General features: G+C 34.9%; 1 protein-coding gene across 2 annotated transcripts in view; it reads right to left on the bottom strand.

The window, feature by feature from the left end:
• LOC125159884 (poly(A) RNA polymerase GLD2) overlaps nucleotides 1–22,034 on the bottom strand; it is a 71,975-nt gene that overhangs the window by 35,020 nt on the left and 14,921 nt on the right. The window contains exons 6-9 of one of the 2 annotated variants that reach the window (XM_047848536.1): nucleotides 10,587–10,701; nucleotides 10,405–10,496; nucleotides 8,520–8,598; nucleotides 6,733–6,802 (exon numbers count right to left, since the gene is read on the bottom strand). In XM_047848536.1, coding sequence (XP_047704492.1) covers nucleotides 6,733–6,802; nucleotides 8,520–8,598; nucleotides 10,405–10,496; nucleotides 10,587–10,701 — 356 coding nt within the window. The remainder of the gene's footprint in view (nucleotides 1–6,732; nucleotides 6,803–8,519; nucleotides 8,599–10,404; nucleotides 10,497–10,586; nucleotides 10,702–22,034) is intronic. The other variant, XM_047848537.1, reaches the window with a different exon arrangement.

The raw sequence follows: 22,034 nt of genomic DNA, 5'->3' as shown, positions 1-22,034 counted from the left end.
TCAATTTTAATTTTAAAAACTCTTGGGGCGCCTGGGTGGCGCAGTCGGTTAAGCGTCCGACTTCAGCCAGGTCACGATCTCGCGGTCCGGGAGTTCGAGCCCAGCGTCGGGCTCTGGGCTGATGGCTCAGAGCCTGGAGCCTGTTTCCGATTCTGTGTCTCCCTCTCTCTCTGCCCCTCCCCCATTCATGCTCTGTCTCTCTCTGTCCCAAAAATAAATAAAAAACGTTGAAAAAAATTTAAAAAAAAAAAAATAAAAACTCTTATGCATTCACATGCATAGAAGAGGGACTGAAAGTTTTACACCAAAATGTTAACATTGGTTATCTTTAGATATTAGAAGCCATTTTTTTTAATGGTCTGTATAGAGAAGAAATATAAAATGGTATTTATAAAGAACATTGAACAATGAAAAAAAGTTTGTATAATAATCTTAAATAGGAAAAAAAAATGCGCCCAACACAGGAGCACCCAAATACTTAAAGCAGTTAATAACAAACATAAAGGAAATAATCAATATTAATACAATAAAAGTAGAGGACTTTAACACCCCATTTACATCAATGGACAGATCATTCAAATAGAAAATCAACAAGGAAACAGTGGCTTTGACTGACACATTTGGACCAGATGGATTTAACAGATATATTCAGAACATTCTATCCTAAAATACCAGAATACACATTTGTTTCAAGTACACATGGAACATTCTCCGGAAGAGATCACACAGTAGGCCACAAAACAAGTCTCGACAAATTTAAAAAGATGGAAGTCATTCCATGCATCATTTCTGACCATAATGCTACGAAGCTAGAAATTAACCACAAGAAAAAATCTGGAAATAGCACAAATACATGTAAGTTAAACAACATGCTACTAAAACAATGAATGGATCAACCAAGAAATCAAAGAGGAAATCAAAAAAATACAGAGACAAATGAAAATGAAAACACAATGACCAAAAATCTTTGGGAAGCAGCAAAAGTGGTTGCAAGGGCAAAGTTTAGAGCAACATGGACCTACCTCAAGAAGAAAAATCTCAAACAACCTAACTTTATACATAAAAGAGTTACAAAAAGAAGAACAAACAAAACCCAAAACCAATAGAAGAAAGGAAATAATATAGATTAGAACAGTAATAAATGAAATAAAAACTAAAAAAAGTACAGAACAGATCAGTGAAACCAGGAGCTGGTTCTTTTAAAAGATCAACAAAAGTGATGAACCGTTAGCTAGTGTCATCCAAAGAAAGAAAAAAAAGAGGGAGAAACAGTATTCAAATAAACAAAATCACCAAATGAAAGAAGAGAAATAACCAACACCACAGAAATATCACAAAGGATTGTATGAGAATATTATGAAAAATTATATGCCAACAAATTGGAAAACCTAAAAGAAATGGATAAATTCCCAGAAACATATAACCTCCCAAAATTGAATCAAGAAGAAATAGAAAATTTGAACAGACCCATTACAAGCAATGAAATTGAATCAGTAATCAAAAAATTCCCAACAAGTAAAGTCCAGTACCAGAAGGCTTCACAGGCAAATTCTACCAAACACTCAAAGAAGAGTTAATAACTATTTTTCTCAAACTATTCCAAAAAATAGAAGAGAGGGAAGGCTTCCAAATTCATTCTGAGACTTGCATTGTACCCTCATAGTAAAACCAGATAAAGACACTACAAAAAAGAGAACTATAGGCCAGTATCTCTGATGAACATAGATGTAAAAATCCTCAACAAAATATTAGCAAGCTGAATCCAGTAATACATTAAAAAAAAAAATCATTCACCACAATCAAGCGAGATTTATTCCTGGGATGCAAGGGTGGGGTCCAATATTTGCGTATCAATCAACATGATATATCACATCCGTAACATTAAGAATAAAAGCCATATGATCATTTCAATAGATGCAGAAAAGGGGGTGCCTAGTCACTCAGCTGAGCATCCGACTCTTGATTTCAGTTCAGTTCATGATCCCAGGATCATGGGATCAAGCCCCACACTGCGCTCTGTGCTAAACCTGTAGCCTGTTTAAAATCCTCTCCCCTTCCCACTCCCTCTCTCTCCCCCTCTCCCTCCCTCTGCTCCTCTCCCCACCTTGTGCTCTCTCACTCTCTAAAATAAAATAAAATAAAATAAAATAAAATAAAATAAAATAAAATAAAATAATAGTGTAGAAAAAGCATTTGACAAAGTACAACATGCATGATAAATCCCTCAACGAAGTAGGTTTGGAGTGAACATACCTCACCGTAATTAAGGTCGTATATGAAATATCCACAGCTAATATCATACTCAAAGGTGAAAAACTGAGAGCTTTCCCCCTAAGATCAGGAACAAAACAAGGATGTCCACTCTCACCACCTTTTTTTTTTTTAATGTTTTATTATTTATTTTTGAGATTGAGAGAGACAGAGAGAGAGAGAGACACAGAATCCAAAGGAGACTCCAGGCTCTGACGTGTCAGCACAGAGCCCAACACGAGGCTTGAACTCACGAGCCACAAGATCATGACCTGAGCCAAAGTCGAACGCTTAACCAACTGAGCCACCCAGGCGCCTCCACTCTCACCACTTTTATTCAACATAGTATAGGAAGCCAAAGCTACACCAGTCAGACAAGAAAAAGGAATAAGAGGCATCCAAATTGGTAAGGAAAAAGTAAAACTTTCATTATTTTTATGTAGATGACATGATACTATATAGAGAAAACCCTAAAGACTCCATCAAAAAACTACTGGAACTGATAAATGAATTCAGTAAGGTTGCAGGATACAAAACCAATATACAGAAATCCACTGTATTTCTATTCACTAATAATGAAGCAATAGGAAGAAATTTAAAAAGCAATCACATTTACAACGGCACCAAAAAGAAAAAATGTTTAGGAATAAACTTAACCAAAGAGTTCAAAAACTTGTACTCTAAAAACTATAAAACATGATGAAAGAAATTGAAGACAACACAGACAAATGTAAAGACATTCCATGCTCATGGACTAGAAGAACAAATATTTTTAAAATGTTCACACTACCCAAAACAATCTATCTACAGATTTAATGAAATCCCTATCAAAGTATAATCAGTGGGGTGCCTGGGTGGTTCAGTCGGCTGACTGTCCAACTCTTGATTTCAGCTCAGGTCATGATCTCACGGTTTGTGGAACTGAGTCAAGCTCTGCATTGGAAGCATGGAGGCTGCTTGGGATTCTCTCCCCCTCTCTCTCTCTCTCTGGCCCTCTCTCTCTCTCTCAAAATAAACTAAAAAACAAAACAAAACAAAACAAAAACAACAGCATTTTTCACAGAACTAGAACAAATAATCCTAAAATCTGTATAAAGCTACAAAAGACCTCAAATACCCAAAACATTCTCAAAAAAGAAAAACAAAGCTGGAGGTATCATAATTCCAGATTGCAAGTTACACTACGAAGCTCTAGTTATCAATACAGTATGGTACCGGCACAAAATACACACATACATCAATGGAATAGGACAGAGTGCCCAGAAACAAACCCAGGATTATATGGTCAACTGAACTTCAACCAAAGAGGCAAGAATATGCAACGAAATAAAGACAGTCTCTTCAACAAATGGTAGTGGGAAAACTGAACAGCTACATGCAAAAGAATGAAACTGGACCTCTTTCTTACACCATATACAAAAATAAACTCAAAATGGATTAAAGACCTAAACGTGAGACCTGAAACCATAAAAATCCTAGAAGAGAGCACAGGCAGTAATTTCTCAGAAATTTGGCATAGCAACATTTTTCTACATGTGTAGACAAAGATGCTCAGTATCACTCATCTTCAGGGAAATGCAAATCAAAACCACACCAGTCAGAACGGCTAAAATAAAAAACAAGAAATAATAAGTGTTGGCAAGGATGTGGAGGAAAAAAAAAACCTCTTGTGTCCTGCTAGTAGGAATGCAAACTAGTGTAGTCACTGTGGAAAACAGTATAAACATTCTTCAAAAAATAAAAATAGGATTAACATATAATCCAGTCATTGCACTACTGCATATTTACCCAAATCACACAAAAACACTAATTTGAAAGGAAATATGCACCTCTATGATAACTGCAGCATTATTTACAATAGGCAAGTTATGGAAGCAGCCCAAATATCCATCAAAGACAAAGATACACAAATAAATGTCCATCAATGGAGAAAGATGTGATATATATAAACATATGCACACACGCATACAAGTGGAATATTATTCTTCCATAAAAATGAATGAAATCTTACCATTTGCAACAACATGGATAGCGCTAGAGTATAATGCTAAGTGAATTAAGTCAGTGAAAGACAAATACCGTATGATTTCACTAATGTGGAATTAAAAAATATATAAATAAAGAGAAAAAAAAAAGAGAGGTAAACCAAAAAACAGACTCTTAACTATAGAGAACAAACAGATGGTTACCAGAGAGGAGATAGGTAGGGGGATGACTGAAATAGGTGATGGGGATTAAAGAAGGTGAAAGGGATTAAATAGGTGAAGGGGATTATTACAATGAGCACTGAGTAATGTACAGAATTGTTGAATCACTACATTGTATACCTGAAAGTAATATAACTGTATGTTAAAAACACTGTAATTAAAATTTAAACATAAAAAAAAAAATACAACCGTGGGTTTTACTTTTTTTTTTTATTTATTTGTTTTGAGAGAGGGGGTAGGAGTACGAGTTGGGGAGGGACAGAGAGGGAGAGGGAAAGAATCCAAAGCAGGCTTCTCACTGTTAGCACAGAGCCCAATGCAGGGCTCAAACTCATGAACCGTGAGATCATCCTGAGCTAAAATCAAGAGTCAGATGCTTAATGGACTGAGCCACCCAGGGGCCCCACAACCATGTATTTTAAAAAATAATTATAAAAAGCTAATAATTTTATTTGTGTTTAGTTTATCTCCCATAAAGTGTTTTAGAAAACTCTACCATTGGGGCGCCTAGGTGGCTCAGTCGGTTAAGTGTCTGACTTCAGCAGAAGTCATGATCTCGCGGTTTCTGAGTTTGAGCCACGTGTCGTCGGGCTCAGTGTTGACAGCTGACCCTGGAGCCTCCTTCAGATTCTGTGTCTCCCTCTCTCTCTGCCCCTCCCTGACTCACACTCTGTCTCTCTTTCCTTCAAAAATAAATAAACATCAAAAAAAAAATTTTTTTTTAAAGAAAACTACCATTAGTTATTTGAAAAAAATTCAAATACTTATAGATTGGACGGATATTTAAATGAATGGAGGAGAAGGTTTGAACCAGGCATATATCTAAGGATTTGTTTAAAATATATATATTCAGTCAATTCTAGTCATTTGCAGTATTTATTTTCTATAAAGTCAATGAAAACAGTGGAAACAAAGGGTTAGGTTCCCACAAGCTTTCAGTCAAAACATTTTCATCAACTGATTAATACATAACTTTGTTTTGTTTGTTTTTTTAATATTTTTTTAATGTTTATTTATTTTTGACAGAGAGAGAGAGCACGAGCTGGGGAGGGACAGAGAGAGAGAGACACACACAGAATCCGAAGCAGGCTCCAGGCTCTGAGCTGTCAGCACAGAGCCCAACGCAGGACTCAAATTCACAAACCACGAGATCATGGCCTGAGCTGAACTCAGACACTTAACCGACTGAGCCACCCAGGCGCCCCTACATAACTTTGTTTTATGTGTTTCCATTTAAGGACACCCCATTCATTGATAATGAACTCATGGCCAAGCACACTGTAACTCATGCATGAACAAAGCATATCAAATACAAGTTTTTTCTCCATGAGGCACATCACAGCTTTGTACACAGAAACAATACATAGTAACTCAGCACTATGCTTGGGGGCCATTTAAAAGAGCAAAGTCACCTATATAAAGCAACAAAATACAAAAAACATGGAAATGGACTCTGCAAAGAATAATTGTTTATACATAAGAGAAGAAACAGGAAGGCAGAATGTCACATTATTTAATCTCAGTTAGTGATTCAGAATTTTCTCCACTTTGCAAATGTCTACAAATGACTATGAAAGTGCTAGAAATATTAATTTGGGGGGTTACAAAATAAAAATCATCATGTAGGCAAATTCATAAATAAAGAATCCATGAATAATGAGGATCACTTATGTATATATATTTACACTTTACACTTACATTTAGGTAAACCATTTCAGTATTTTATAAAACTGGGCTAGAAAACCTAATTTATCACAATCTTATCTATTTTTAGGGAACAACAAATTTTTTTTAACCAATATAACAGTCAACACCTATTTACATTTTATATTCAGATATTGTATAAAAGATTCCAATCCCAATGCCCATAAGAAATTCAGAACCCAGGCTGGTAGAGTGTACAGATAGATATAATTATAACAACTCCCTTGATATAAACATACATCAAATCTCATCAATTAAGATATGTTCTAAAGAGTATATTACATTTCCAAAAGGCAAGAGATAATTTAAAAATGTGAAATGTAAATATACATATTCTTTAAAATGGATAGTTTTAAACACTCGAAATACCAAGCAAAATAACTAAGCACAGTTAAGCATAAAGAATTGCTCAGACTATTCTAAAAAATCATCTCCAAGACAAATCAAGGAAGTTTTAAAAACTGATGAAGATAAGCTATTATGCTGTAGCATACACTTAACTATCTACATCGAAAGAATATGTAAAAATGATCTAAAATAACTGAAAAAGGAAAATTCAATAATTACTTACCTGACTTTATCCCTGAACTTCACAATTGGCACTTTTGCTCGAATCAACTGAGGTCTCTCTATGTAGCCAGCTGAAGGACAAAATATGAATATCTGTAAATATTTCTCAAATTCATAGTGTTCCAATGTATATTTTTAAAAAGTGGTTTCTTACTAAGCTAAAACAGTTTATGAAAACACAGTCTTTTAAGATGCAAAGAAAGGACATTATCAAATTCTTCTAAGACTGAAAATTTCAATACCATTTAGAGGGCTTTATATTAAAATTCAGAAATGTGGTCTAATATCTAGTAATAATTATAAAGAAATTCATCAGAGCATTATAAGCAGGAAAAATATCTAGGCTGGCAGAAGCATAGCTCATTTCTGTTATAGCATAAGGCAGAATCTTATAGCAGCCATAAATATCATATTTACAAAGAGTCTCAAATGTGGAAATGCCTGCAACATGATACATGGGATAGTGATACATTTAAATAAATATGATCCCTAAGAGGAAGAATACATGTATACATATTTTTTACTCCATTAAGCACAAAAATATTTTTTGAAAATAATACATGTTCATTATAGAAAATTAGGAAAATACAGAAATATGTAAAAAAGAAACTGCCAACTCTTCCCAAAGGAGCAGTTTCCTAATGTTATAAAGAAAAACATAATACCAGACTTAAAAAATTTTCCCGTTATAATGCTTTTACCACCAAAATCATAAAATATGTCAAGCTTCAAACAGAATTTGTAGGCAGGAATTCAATGAGGCTTAATGAAAAATAAGAGTTAAAAGTTTCAAGTTCCAGGTACAGGTTGTGACACCAAAAAACAAACTACACTCCTCAGGCAAATTACTGAATCCACTCATCACCATTCTCCTTAACTATGAAAAATAACAACCAAAAATACCTTTGAATTAAATGATCTCTAAGGTTCCCTCCATTTTTAGTATTTGACGTTAATAATAGCTATTAAAAATCTACTTAAGATATGAATTACTCCTTTATTTTACAGATGTGAAAACTTAAGTCCACTAAAATAAATCACTTGATTTCTACCCAACAACAGATATAACTTGCTCATGGGCAGTAACAGGTCACTTGACTTTGAATTTGCCAGTTCAAAGCCTGACACATAAGTACTATCTGGCTGAATAAATGAACACATCTCTTTCCAACATCACGTGGCGAGTGTGACTTCAACAACCTACAATATTCTGTGGAAGTTTAAAATAAATTATGATGGCTTAACACATGTGGATTAAATCTACTTAGATAGGTTATTCAAAGAATAAAATCTTATAATACAGTGGCCTAAGTCAATAATTTGCTTTCTGTTGGAATAATTCACTTGGGCTTCATGTTCAGTGATATTTTTAAAATGTGATGTCATAAATTGCATGTCACTGTGAAACAGATGAAATTCTCACTCCCTCACATGAATACCCATAAGACTTTATCTGTATCACTCTCTTGGCTTTTCACAGACACTATACACTACAGCTATTCATTTAATGCTGTAGCTTCCCTAACAGCCTATAATCTTTTGAGAAAAAGAAATGAAGCTTATATACATTTGAATTCCCCAGTGCATGTAGTGGGATTATCTCAATAAAGAATTGTTCTCTTTTTAATCAAGTTAAAAACAAATTCATTTGGGAAAAAAGGATCCACATTATGCCTATCCTGACCAGAAAATAAACAATTCTTATCAGAAAACAAAGTAAGAGACATATTAAGACATATTAAATAGTTATGTCAGATGACATACGAACTTGAGGCATATGAGACTTACAAAGTCTGGTACAGAAGTGTTTATGGACTAAGGTGAGTATATGCCGTGCTTCAGTCTTCTGATTGACCTGAAAAAAACACTGAAAAGTTAAAAATAAAGTGTTTTTTCACTATCTTCTAAATTCAATGTTTTATTTTCTTAATGTTTCTCAACAAAGAGAAAAAGCATACTTTTCTTTCAAGTTACTTTTCAATATGCACTAAATTATGTTGTAGAAAATGTCAACTTTTATGCTTTCACATCAACATTCCTAAATCAATTCCTAATTATAAACTTAAAGCAAAATTTAAAAAATATCAAAATTCTTATGTCATTTTCTTACTTTAGTAAAAATGCACATAAAGTAATCCTCTCCTAGAAAAACAAACAGAATTTTAACTTTCTGTAACATGTTTTATTTCCCTATCTACATTGTGAGCTGCTTTAAGGACAAGTTCTGACAACACAACACAAACATATGAACAAGACGGAGGATTGGTGTGATATGGCTGAAAAGAGTCTAGCTGCATGAGAGATTTAATTAAAACTCTAGTATTCTTCACTATGTTTATTATTTCTGAGGGGTTTTTTTTTTTCCTTTATATGATTGCAAAGCATAGAAAAGTGTCAGAGTTTCTTTCCTGGAATAAATCTCTTTCTGATTTGCAGTAATTATAAGCCAATTTTATTAGCGAAATAATAAAATAAAAATATATATTACCATTCAGTAGGTATTTTTGTATTTTTAAAGAGGCAGAATATAATAACGCACATTAAAATTATACTGAAATTAATCTTGGGTAATTCAGAAGAGACTTCAGCATATTAAAGAGACTGCCTCAAGTCAGCTTAGTGAACACCGATTACTGTTGTATTAAGGACACACAAGAGTATCAGTTAACAGGAAACTCAAACAAACATAATACTAAATAACAAAATTTGGTTACTAAACAAAAATAAAAAGAAACAAGCCAAAATATTTAAAAAATATTTTAAATGTCAGTGAAATCCCTTTTTGTATTCACAAAATAAGAACTCCAAACCCCGTAGCATTTTCAAGGGGGGAGAAAAGATTAAAAGAAGAATCATTGATAATTTAAATGGAAAGGAAGTACGGTAAAACTCTGGTTTGCAAACATAATTCATTCTAAAAACATGCTTGTAATCCAAAGCACTTGTATGTCAAAGCGAATTTCAAGAACCATTGGCTCATTTGTGATCACGTGACATTTGGTGTCACATACTACAAGTATTGCAAGACCTCACTAGTTAATCAAGTTAAAATTTATTAGAAATGTTTGTTCATCAGGGCACCTGGGTGGATCAGTCAGTTAAGTGTCCAACTTTGGCTCAGGTCATGATCTCACAGCTCGTGAGTTTGAGCCTCGCGTCGGGCTCTGTACTGACAGCTCAGAGTCTGGAGCCCACTTTGGATTCTGCGTCTCCCTCTCTCTCTCTACCCTCATCCACTCATGCTGTGTCTCTATCTCAAAAATAAATAAACATTAAAAAAATTTTTTTTTAAATAAATGTTTGTTCATCTTGCAGAACACTCGCAGAACAAGTTACTCACAATCCAAGGTTTTACTATATCAAGATAATACGGACACAGTCTCTTCATGTCTGTTGCATCTTGGCAACATATCCAATCCAAGCAAACAGAGGTAGAGCTCTTTAAAAACACAGTGAAGCCATCTCACTTTAACAACTTAAAAATAAATTAATGCTAAAATCCCCGTTATGCTTATGTGTGCGTGTGCATATGCCTTAAAAGAGAAAGAAGCATTTCCTGGGTTTTCCTGAATTACTATGAACAGCAAATCCAAAGAACCAATTAAAACAAGTTATTTTCTTCAATGATTTTTATATGAAATTTAACACTTGAAATAAATGTTTCATTACTTACTGGTTCCTCTTTAACAACTAGGCATAAATCACCATCACTGCTCCGAGTACCAAATCCATTTAAAGAGGACCCAACCAAAAAAAGTCTGCTTTCTAGAGAAATAGAACAGATTATAAAGTATTATTTAAAATTTTAAATAGGAACATATATATGTAAAGGGCATGCAAAATAGGAAAACATACGTGGAAATAAGAGCTGAATTTCTCTCTGCAGCTGTGTTCGACACAGTTCTTTCTTCTTTAAATCACTTACTTGCTGCTGACATGCTTCAAATAACTCCAGTATCTGCTGACTCAACTTGAATCCACCACAACAAAAAGTAAAAATTTTGTTCAGAAACGTAAACGTAATTACCATACTAAGAAGTGTAAAACAACACTACCAACGGTATCTTTAAAACGAATACATATGATCTCCTTACCCTTTCCAAAACTACTGTCACTCAAGTAATGATAGTTACTTAGTAAATAAAATAGTTACAAACTTTTCCCAAGTAAAGTATCATTGGTTAATCACAAAAAAGTACAACTGGTCACAGATAATTCTTAAAGAATATAATCCACGGGACAGCAAACTATAATCTTTGGTTGCGGCCTGTTTTGGGAAGGCACATGAGCGAAGAATGGTTTTTACATTTTTAAAGGGTTATATAAACAAACAGATAAATAAAAATAAGCAACAGAAACATGTGAGTGGCAAAGTATAAGACATTTACTGTCTGTCCCTTTAAAAAACAAGTTTTGCCCAACCCCTGATATTTATACCACCAATAACAAACACTAACAAACTTTAGAAGCCCCCGGTTGTCTTTTTTCATGCAAACTACCCTTATTCCCCATTCTTACAATACTGGCCTGAACCCTGTCTTTTTGTTGCCATCTACAGTTAGATCTTCTTGTTTATCTACCTATTTGATTCACACTTCCCCCTTCAACCCAACTCTTGCCATCATCACAGGTAATTTCCTCATCTACAATGTGCTACGTATCACAACATACTCCCACCATTTCTGAACTTTCTTCAACATTTTTTCCCAGCTTTACAATCCCACAGCCATAACATGGTCTTTACAATAAAACAGAATTTCTCTAGCTCTGAAATTTAATAGACCTGGATTCCACTGAATCCTTTCTTTTCTCCGAGCTCATCAACACCTGAATGGTGTGATTTCCTTCCCTACCCAGTCTATACCCCAGAGTGCATCCCTTGAACCACTCTTTTATCATGCCTTAACATTATTCCCGTGTGAAGCTCTGACTCCTGTCCTGCAAAATGCTAATCTTAGGTCTAAACAAACAACCACCTTCTAAGCTCTTACATCTCAGTTGCTAACATGAAGCTGAAAAAAATATTTACATCACAAAATTGGCATCTTTCAAATTTATATTTTAAGGTCTAGCCCAGGGTTGGTCCTTACCGTCACTGAGACACCCATGCCTCTGGTTAGATTTTGTTCTCATTTTACACCATCACCATTTTAAATCTTTACTACTTTCCTCAAGTCCCCTATACTTACTTCATTTTCTTTAGCAAATAACTTTACATAAAGTTTACTACGCAAATTGAAAATACCAGATGTGACATTCCTCAGTTTCCTAACTGCAACCTTTTGCAAACTAACATATCTAAATAAAATAAAATCTCATCTCCTTCCCTCTTCTGTCAGACAAACTGTTCTCTTCCCCTATTCAAAGTTCATCCCTCTACCAATACTTTGGTATCCAAGCCTTCTGGTCACTCCAGAGCACAAATATTTCCATCTGTTTTTCATCTTTCTCTTGCATTTTCAGCCTCTCCTTCTCTAGGCCTTCCTCAGAGTCCAGGCACAAGTCCACCCATCATTTAAAATGTTTTCTTAAAATGAACAAAACAAAAAAAGGAAATAGATTCAAATATACAGAGAACAAAATGGTAGTTGTCAGGAGAAGGTGAGGGAATAGGCAAAATAAGTGAAGGGGATTAAGAGGTACAAAGTTTCAGGGGTGCCTGGGTGGCTCAATCGGTTAAGCGTCCAACTTCAGCTCAGGTCATAATCTCACGGTTTGTGGGTTTCAGCCCTGCATCAGGCTCTGTGCTGACAGCTCAGAACCTGGAGCCTACTTTGGATTGTGTGGCTCCCTCTCTCTCTGCCCTTCCCGTGCTCACACACACACACACACACACATGCTCTCTCTCTCTCTCAAAAATAAACATTAAGATACAACATTTAATAAAAAAAAGAGGTACAAACTTTCAGTTACAAAATAAACAAGTTACAGAAATGAAAGGTACAGCACAGGAAATATTGTCAGTAGTATTACAATAATTGTGTATGGTGACAGTAATTATACTTATTGTGGTGAGCATTTCCTAATATATACAATTGTCAAATCACTATGTTGTACACCTAAAATTAATATAATATCAGCTATCCTTCAACTAGAAATAAGTTTTTTAATTAAAAGAAAAGAAAAATTTTTAAGTAGACTGAGAAAAGAGTGAATAAACAAAACATTTCCTTTCATTATGTTTAGATTACACGTTTTAAGAAGACAGGCAGTCTGGGCAACTTGGCAATGAAAGAGACATAATTTTTTAATATCACTTTGATAATATTAACATCCTTAACATTAATATTTTAATACTTTTTAATAACCTTCCCTCCAAAAAGATAAAGCAACTAGGAGAATTAAATAAACAGATCAAACCAAACCAAATCAAAATACAACATGGTGAACAAATACAATACAATGACTATGTATTACTCATGGACCCCAAAATATGAGCAGAGGGGAACAAATACCAATAGTACCAAGACCTACATGGTATCAGAAATAAGAAGAAAAAAAGGAAAAAAAATTTTTGGACAGTCCCAAAGCCAGACCATCCAGAAATCAAACTGCCCATAGGTACTACTTCCTGCTCCCTTCCTCAAATTAAGGAATCCAATTCAGAGTGGAACAGCAATCAAAACTGGGGGAGAGTTTCACAGGCTATATGCAAGAGTCCACAGATAAATGTAAGAGGATCACAGAAATACCAGAAATCTCAAAAAAAAAAAAAAAAAAAAGTGAAAGCTCCTTTCTAAAACAAAGCAAGAAACTGGAAGGAGGAGAAATCTAAAATAAACAGTAAAGAGCCATTAGAGGCAAAGAAAAGACAGTGTAGCATTACAATGATTCTGACTCCACGGGGACATTTGACAATGCCTAGCAACATTTTTAGTTACCATAACTGGGGGGAAGAGAGGTGCCATTGGTTCATCACTGGTATCTAATAGATAGAGGCCAGAATGCCACTAAACACCTTACCCTGAATAGGTTGATCCCTCACAGCAAAGGTCATCTAACTCAAAAATGCCAATATTGCAGAGGGTAAAAAATCCTACTCTATATAAAAGGAGAGAAAAGGTCTCAGAAAATATATTTCTTAAATACTACATAACAACAGAAGACAAGTCCTAAAGCCATAAACCCAGGAAAGCCAGCCTGCCCAACCCTCATAAAAATGGTACAGGAAAAGATCCCTCAGTTGTATTTGTATTTGTTAAATACAAATTAACAGAAAACTGGAATCTCAGAAAGGGAGGAGGTGCGAATGAGAGGCAAGAAAAAAAATTTGAAGAAATGATGCCTAAAGAGGATTCTGGTCAATTCCCATACAAAGTTTTAATAAGAAAACAGAAGAGAGTAACACTCCTACAGATAATAAAGCACACCACAAAGACATGTCCACAAGATTAATGGAATTTTTAACATAATATATCAAACCAAGGCATTTTTTCTCATGTTTTAAGTTTCTAAGGTTACTAGTATAGTACTATACTAGTATATATATCAGTACTAACAAAAAACAATCGGAAATCTGCATTTAAAAAACATCAATAACAGCAAAAAACAAGAAATATTTAGAAATATATTTACCAAAAGATATATAAAACTTGTACATTTAAATTACCAAATATTGATGTAAGAAATTAAAAGCCTAAACAAATGGAGAGCTATACCATGCCCACGGATCAAGTAACTACTAGTAAGACGTTAATTCTCCTGAAATTAATCTATACAGTCAGTACAATCAAAAGAAAAGAAAAGATGGGAGGCCAGGTGGCTCAGTTGGGTGAGTGTCTGACTTCAGCTCAGGTCATGATCTCATGGTTTGTGGGTTCAAGCCCTGCATCGGGGCCTGGAGCCTACTTTGGGTGACTCTCTCCTCTCTGTCCCTCCTCTGTTGACACCCTCTGTCTCTCTCTCTCTCAAAATAAGTAAATAAACATTAAAAAAAGGGGGTGGGGTGGGGCACTGGGTGGCTCAGTCGGTTAAGTGTCCAACTTCAGCTCAGGTCATGATCTCCCAGCCAGTGAGTTCCAGCCTCGCATCAGGCTCTGTGCTGACAGCTCAGACCCTGGAGCCTGCTTCAGAGTCTGTGTCCTTCTCTCTGCCCTTCCCCTGCTCATACTCTCTCTCTGTCACTCAAAAGTAAATAGAAAGAAAGAAAGAAAGAAAGAAAGAAAGAAAGAAAGAAAGAAAAGGGAAGAGAGAAAAGAGACAAGACCAGACCTAGCAGGCTTGTTTCTAGAAACTAAGAAAATAACTTTAAATTTTATTTGAAAGGCAAAAAAACAAGAACACACATACACACACACACACACACACACACACACACACACACACAAAGAAGAAGACAAAAGTTGGAGGATTTGCATTACCTGCCTTCAAGACTTACAAGATAGTATGGCATTGGCAAAAGGATAAAAAAGATAACAAAAAATATTGAAAATATTTGTGAATGTCATTATATAATGACTCAAACTAATGAGGGAGAGACGTATAGATGAAATAAAACTGGCAGTATGTTGGTAGTTTTTAAAGTTTGGTGATATAAGGATCTGTGATACCATATTCTATTTTTGTATATATTTGAAATTTTCCATAATAAAAAGCATCCAAGTTTATAAAAGATTTGAAAAAGGTTTCCAGTAAAGTGGTTAATATAAATATTTTTTAATTTTTTTTTAACATTTATTTATTTTTGAGAGACAGAGAGAGATAGAGCATGAGCAGGGGAAGGGGAGAGAGAGAGAGGCAGGCTCCGGGGTCCGAGCTCCAAGCTGTCAGCACGGGGCCCGATGCAGGGTTCGAACTCACAAACCGCGAGTTCATGTGAGTCCATGACCTGAGCCAAAGTTGGATGCTTAACCGACTGAGGCACCCCGGAGCCCCTAAAATTTTAAATGACACTTGAATGATTAAGTTTCATTCATCTGTAGGATTGGCAAACTATAACCTGTAAGCCAAATAACCGTCTCTGAACTGTTTTACAGGCCATAAAACATAAAATAATTTTTACATTTTTTAAGGATTGCTTCAAAAAGAAAGAAAAAAAATTTAACAGAGGCCCCACACAGCCCACACGTCTAAAATATTTACTATTTGGCCCTTATAGAAAAGTTTTGCCAATCCCCTGATCTACAGAATCAGTTAGGCAGATCAACACAATCCTAGAACTGATAGCAGGTACTATCCTACATATAATTACATTTGTTGGATAACAAAAAGTTACAAATTTCTTTATAACAATGCTCAAATGAAATTTTATATATAAAAATTCTTTCATCTGAATGATCGTGTTCATATAGAAACATTCACATATGAAAAATTTACGATTATATGAAAAATATAATACTATATACTAGCTCCCTTCCCTTTTTTACACTCATGGAAACATTTCTTCTCTTTCAAGTACTGTTATAATGGAGATCTAATAGGTTTCTATACAAAAGAATTTTCCTTACTATCTATTTACTTAGGGATTCTCATTATCAAATTATGTTTTTGTATCTTAGAACAAACACTGTATAGAATATAGAGTAAAAATGCGACAAAACTCAAAATTAATACACATATATGCTAAAGTAAGACTTCTACTTACATTTAGAGAAATATTTCAGAAGACGGTTCAATAATTCAAGGGAGCAGGGAGGGAGGTAGGATATGAATTCTCCTCAGCTGATGAATATCAAGCATCAAAAATTCAGATCATATATGTAACACCAAGGTGACTATGAATAATGGCACTTCAGGAACTTTCTTTAATTGCTTTTGCTTCACTCAGGCACCTGGGTGGCTCAGTGAGTTAAGAGTCTGACTCTTGGTCTCAGCTCAGGTCATGATCTCGTGGTTTTATGAGTTCAAGCTCCACATGGGGCTTTGTGCAGGCAGTGTGGAGCCTGCTTAGGATTCTCTCTCTCCCTCTATCGCTGCCACTCCCCCCACTCACACTGTCTCTCTCTCTCTCTCTCTCTCTCTCAAAACAAATAAACTTCAAAAATATAATAATTGCTTTTGTTTCCTTATCGTTAGTTTAAAAAAATAATTACGATAAAGTATCCGTAAAATAGATTCTTTAAAGTTATTTAAATTTTTTTTAATGTTTATTTATTTTTGAGAGAGAGCATGAGAGGGGTAGGGACACAGAGAGGGCAGGGAATCTGAAACAGGATCCAAGATCTGAGCTGTCAGCACAGAGCCCAACGCGGGGCTGTAACTCGGGAACAGCGAGATCATGACCTAGGCTTAAGTCGGCCGCTTAACCAACTGAGCCACCCAGGCCCCCCTATTCTTAAAGTTATTTAAATCTCTACAATACTGCCTGTTTAGGCTGCCTGCCAAGATCTACTGCTTTAACTTCAAAGTAATAATAATAATAAAAGATATCTATTTTTTACTATAAGTAAATGTTATATATGTTCAAAACTGTAAAAAGATTTATATACATACAGTTTAAAATATTATTGTTTCTTCCAAATATAAATGTTCATTTTTCCTAAAAAAATACTATAACCCATCCTCAAAGTCAGGCTCAAACAAATTACAAGTTATCACTGTCTTAGGTCAACACAAGCCATCAAGGACAAGTATAGATTGGGATTCAGAAAAAATTTTAAGTGTGTCAATAAATAAAGCCTAATGTCATCCTCAGCAGCTTCTATATCTGCCCCTGTTCACTGGGTCCCCAGGTAAAAGAAAGCAAAAAAAAAACTATCAGCTGGGATTACCAAGACCTGACCACATACTATAATATATGAAAATGGTGACAGGCTTTTGACTAAACATAATTGCTATTTGAAACAACAAGCACAAGTCAGTAATGAGCTATCAAGGCAAGGGAAATAAAATTAAGTATGGTACAGAAAACATTAGTTATTAGTTCATAAACATTTCAACAAAACAGGCAATTTCTCAAGCTCTCTCAGGCTCTCTCCCCTCAGACACAAAGACTGCCATAATCTTACAATACAGTACTGGGACAGCTGGGTGGCTCAGTCAGGTAAGTTTCCAACTCTTGGTTTTGGCTCTGGGCATGAACTCACAGTTCTTAAGACTGAGCCCCAACAGGGGGTCACCCTGCTTGAGATTTTCTCTCTCTCTCTCTGTTCCTCTCACACTCGTGCACACATGCATGTGCACACAAACGGGCTCTTTCCTTCTCTCTCAAAAAATAAACTTTAAAAAAAAAAAAGAAAAAGTTGGTATTAATTACTGAATACAGTTAGATAAGTAATAAAAGTTTAAATTCATTACTGATGCTGAATTCCCTTTCTCTTAAAATTAACTAAAATAAAATAGAATCAGGAAAATGTCATGTCAATAACACACTCCTTGTTAGCAGGTTAAATTACTATGTTTTTGTGTGTGGACAAAATGTAGTCTTCTTAATTTATCAACTGGCACAATGATTAGGCAGTCTGAATTACTGATTTCTTTCCCTTAAGTTTGACTGCTTTTAGGCATATATTATTACTGAACTTGGCCAAGAAATAAAAGAATGGAAAAACAAAATAAAACAAGTTTTCACTTGAGGACCTCTTCTGCTGAGTCCTGGCCTAGATTTTCTACATAAATTTACATCTCAGTAGCTTTCAAAACTTTTCTGACACATACATTACAAAGATAGGGCCCTAGGAATAAGTTTAACCAAGGAGGCAAAAGATCTTCACAATGAAGACTATAAAATATTGACAAAAGAAACCAAAGACAACAAATAAATAGAAAGACATCCCATATTTGCAGACTGGAAGAATTAAAATTGCTAAGAAGTTCACAGTACCCAAAATGATCTATAGATTTAATGCAATCCCTATCAAAACTCAAATGGCATTTTTCACAGAAATAGAAAAGACATTGGTAAAATTCCTATGGAACCCAAATGACCCAGAATAGCTACAACAATCTTGAGCAAGAACAAAAAAGCTGGAAGCATCACAATTCCTGATTTCAAATTATATTACAAAGCTATAGTAATCAAAATACTATGGTACTGGCATAAAAACAGACACACAGACCACACTAGAGAGCACAGAAATAAACCTATCTGGTACCTTGAACAAAGGTACCAAGACTTCACAATGGAAAAAGGGTAGTCTTCAACAATGTTGGGCAAACTGGATATCTACGTGCAAAAGAATGAAAATGGACCTCTATCTTACACCACACACAAAAGCCAAGTCAAAATAGATTAAAGATTTAACTGTAAGATCTGAAACAGTAAAACTCCTTAGCAAAGAAGAGCGTAAAAAAGCTGACAATGGTCTTGCAATGATTTTTTGGACTTGACACCAAAATCACAGGTAACTAAAGCTAAAATCAAGTGGGACTACATCAAACTAAGAAGTTTTTGCACAGCAAAAGAAACAGTCAACAAAATGAAAAAGCAATCTACAGAATGGGAGAAAATTATTTGCAAATGATATACCAAATAAGGGGTTAATATCCAAAATATAAAGAAACTCATATGACTCAATAGCAATCAATTAATCAATAATCCAACTTAAAAACGGGCAAAGGACCTGAACAAACATTTTCCAATGACACACAAATGTCAACAGATACATGAAAAGATGTTCAACATTACTAATCATCAGGGAGATGCAAATCAAAGCCACAATGAGATATCCTCTCACACTTGTTAAAAGACCATTATCAAAGTCAAAGGTAACAAGTGTCAGCAAGGACGCAGAGGAAAGGAAACACATACTGTCTGTGAGAACATATATTGGTACAACCACACTGGAAAGTAGTATGGAGACTCCTCAAAAAATTAAAAATATGGGGCACCCGGGTGGCTCAGCTGGTTGGGAGTCTGGCTCTTGGTTTTGGCTCAGGTCATGACCTCACAATTTGTGGGTTCGTGGCCCTGTGTTAGGCTCTGCGCTGACAGCATGCAGAGCCTGCTTGGGATTCTCTCTCTCTGCTTCTCCCCCACTAGCACTCACTCTCTCTTAAAAATAAATAAATAAACTTTAAAAAATTAAAAAATGGAACTACCATATGATCCAGCAATTCCACTTCTGGGTATACATTCAAAGGAAATAAAACCAGTATCTCAAAGAGATATCTGCACTTCCATGTTCACTGTAGCATTAAACAGTAGCCAAGATAAGAAAACAACCTAAATGTCAACCGACGAATGGATAAACAAAATGTGGTATATAAACATACATACACACATACGTATACATACATATACGTATACATACACACACACATACATACACCATGGAATATCATTTGGCCTTAAAAAAGAAGGAAATTCTGCCATTTGCAACATGGATAAACCTGGAAGACAATATAGTAAATGAAATAAACTAAACATAAAAAGGAAACACTGCATGATCTCCACTTTTATGCAAAATCTAAAAAAGTCAAATTAATAAGCAGAGAGTAGAACAGTGATTATCAGGAGCTGGGGGTATGGAGGAAATGGGGTGATGCTGATGAAAGCATACACACTTCCAGTTATAAGATGATTAAGTTCTAGAGACATAATTTACAATATGGTGACTTTAATTAATAATAATGTATTGTGCTGGCAACTGGGTGGCTCAGTCAGTTAAGTATCTGACTTCGGCTCAGGTTATGATCTCACAGTTTGTGAGTTCAAGCCCCACATTGGGCTCTGTGCTAACAGCACAGAACCTGGAGTTCACATCGAGTTCTGTGTCTCCCTCTCTCTCTGCCTCTTCCCGGCTCAAACTCAGTCTTTGTCTCTCTTTCTCAAAAGCAAACACTTAAAAATTTTTTTTAATAATCATGTATTATATACTTGAAATTTGCTAATAGACTGTATCTTAGTTGTTCTCACCACAAAAAAAGTGTGGTAACTATGGGAGGTGATGGACATTGGGTTGATTATGGTAAATCACAATTTACAGACATTATAGTTACACCTTAAATATATACAATTTTTATTTGTCAATCATATCTCAAAAAAGCTGAAATAAAAGATTAGCAGGAGTTGTGGGCATACACGCATTTTAACTACAGTTGACCTTTGAATAACACAGGTTTGAACTGCACAGGTATCCTTATACTCAGATTTTTTTCGATAAATACAGTATAGTACTATAAATGGATTTTCTCTTCCCTACGATTTCAACATTTTTTCTCCATCCTATTTTAACAATACAGTATATGATACATTCAACATACAAAATGTATGTTAACTGACTGTTTGTGTTATTGGTAAGGCTTCCAGTCAACAGGCTATTAGCAGTGAAGTTTTGGTGGTGTCAAAAGTTATACAAGGATTTCGACAGTGTAGGAGGCTAGCACCCCTAACCACTGTGTTGTTCAGTGGCCAAGTGTATTTAAAATTCAGTGAGCCAACACTTTACAAATACTTTATCCCCTTTTTTAATGTTTCTAAATAAAGTGAAATACTGAAATTTTAAAAAAAAAAAAATTTTTTAAACATGGAGCCTCTAAGCGATCTGTAAGATAACTGTCCCTAAACTGTTCCTCCAAGGGTGCCAAGAGGATCCACCATATTTTCTCCTTTCCAAAATTAAACATTATAAAAGATACCTTGAATAATTAATTCACAATCATCTTTTTTATTTTATAATCAGTACCAAGAAAACCTCAGCCTAACCTCATCTCAACTAAAAATTCAAAATCAATTACTTCAACTCACATAGTATCTTCAAACTAATCAGAATTTCCAAAGAACAGTTATAATAGAATTCAGGAGCTTGGTTAACTCTTGATTCCTCTACAGCCTCTTTTTTGTCCAGGCAACCATATATTCACCTAAAAGCTAGAGTGAAATAAATGTTAATTCAGAAAAGTAATTCAGATATTTTAAAGAATTCTGTTAACATAGCAACTTGAAAAAAACTGACAAAAGATTTTAAAATGGAGGAAAAATGTAAACTCAAAGGGTATTCATTTTCAAAAACTTAAATCTTCAGGTTTCAAAACACAGAATATGAATTTTCAAAGTAATTAAAACTAACTAACAAAACCTCTCCTTGGAGCTAACTGAACCAGTTGATGACTCATTATTATTATAATAAATTCATTATTACCAATCTTAAGTGAATCATCTAACACCCGCCAGCAACTGGTCTTTCTCTATTTTATTTCTCTGGTCACAGCTTGATTTCCTGCCCTCAGTCAATTTTATTTCAAACCCTCTCCACTATTCTCAAACCCTGGACATCCCACTTCATTCTCCTCACTCTTAACAGATGCCCTTGCATAATAATTCATAAAGAAAACAGGAAGAAGCCACTCAACTATGGGAACTCCACATTAATGTCTCTCTATCATATCTACAAACTTCCTTATTATCTACACCTATCCTCCCCT

Source organism: Prionailurus viverrinus, unplaced genomic scaffold (assembly GCF_022837055.1).
Source record: "Prionailurus viverrinus isolate Anna unplaced genomic scaffold, UM_Priviv_1.0 scaffold_80, whole genome shotgun sequence".
Classification (NCBI taxonomy): domain Eukaryota; kingdom Metazoa; phylum Chordata; class Mammalia; order Carnivora; family Felidae; genus Prionailurus; species Prionailurus viverrinus.
This window is presented reverse-complemented; position numbering and strand designations above follow the sequence as displayed.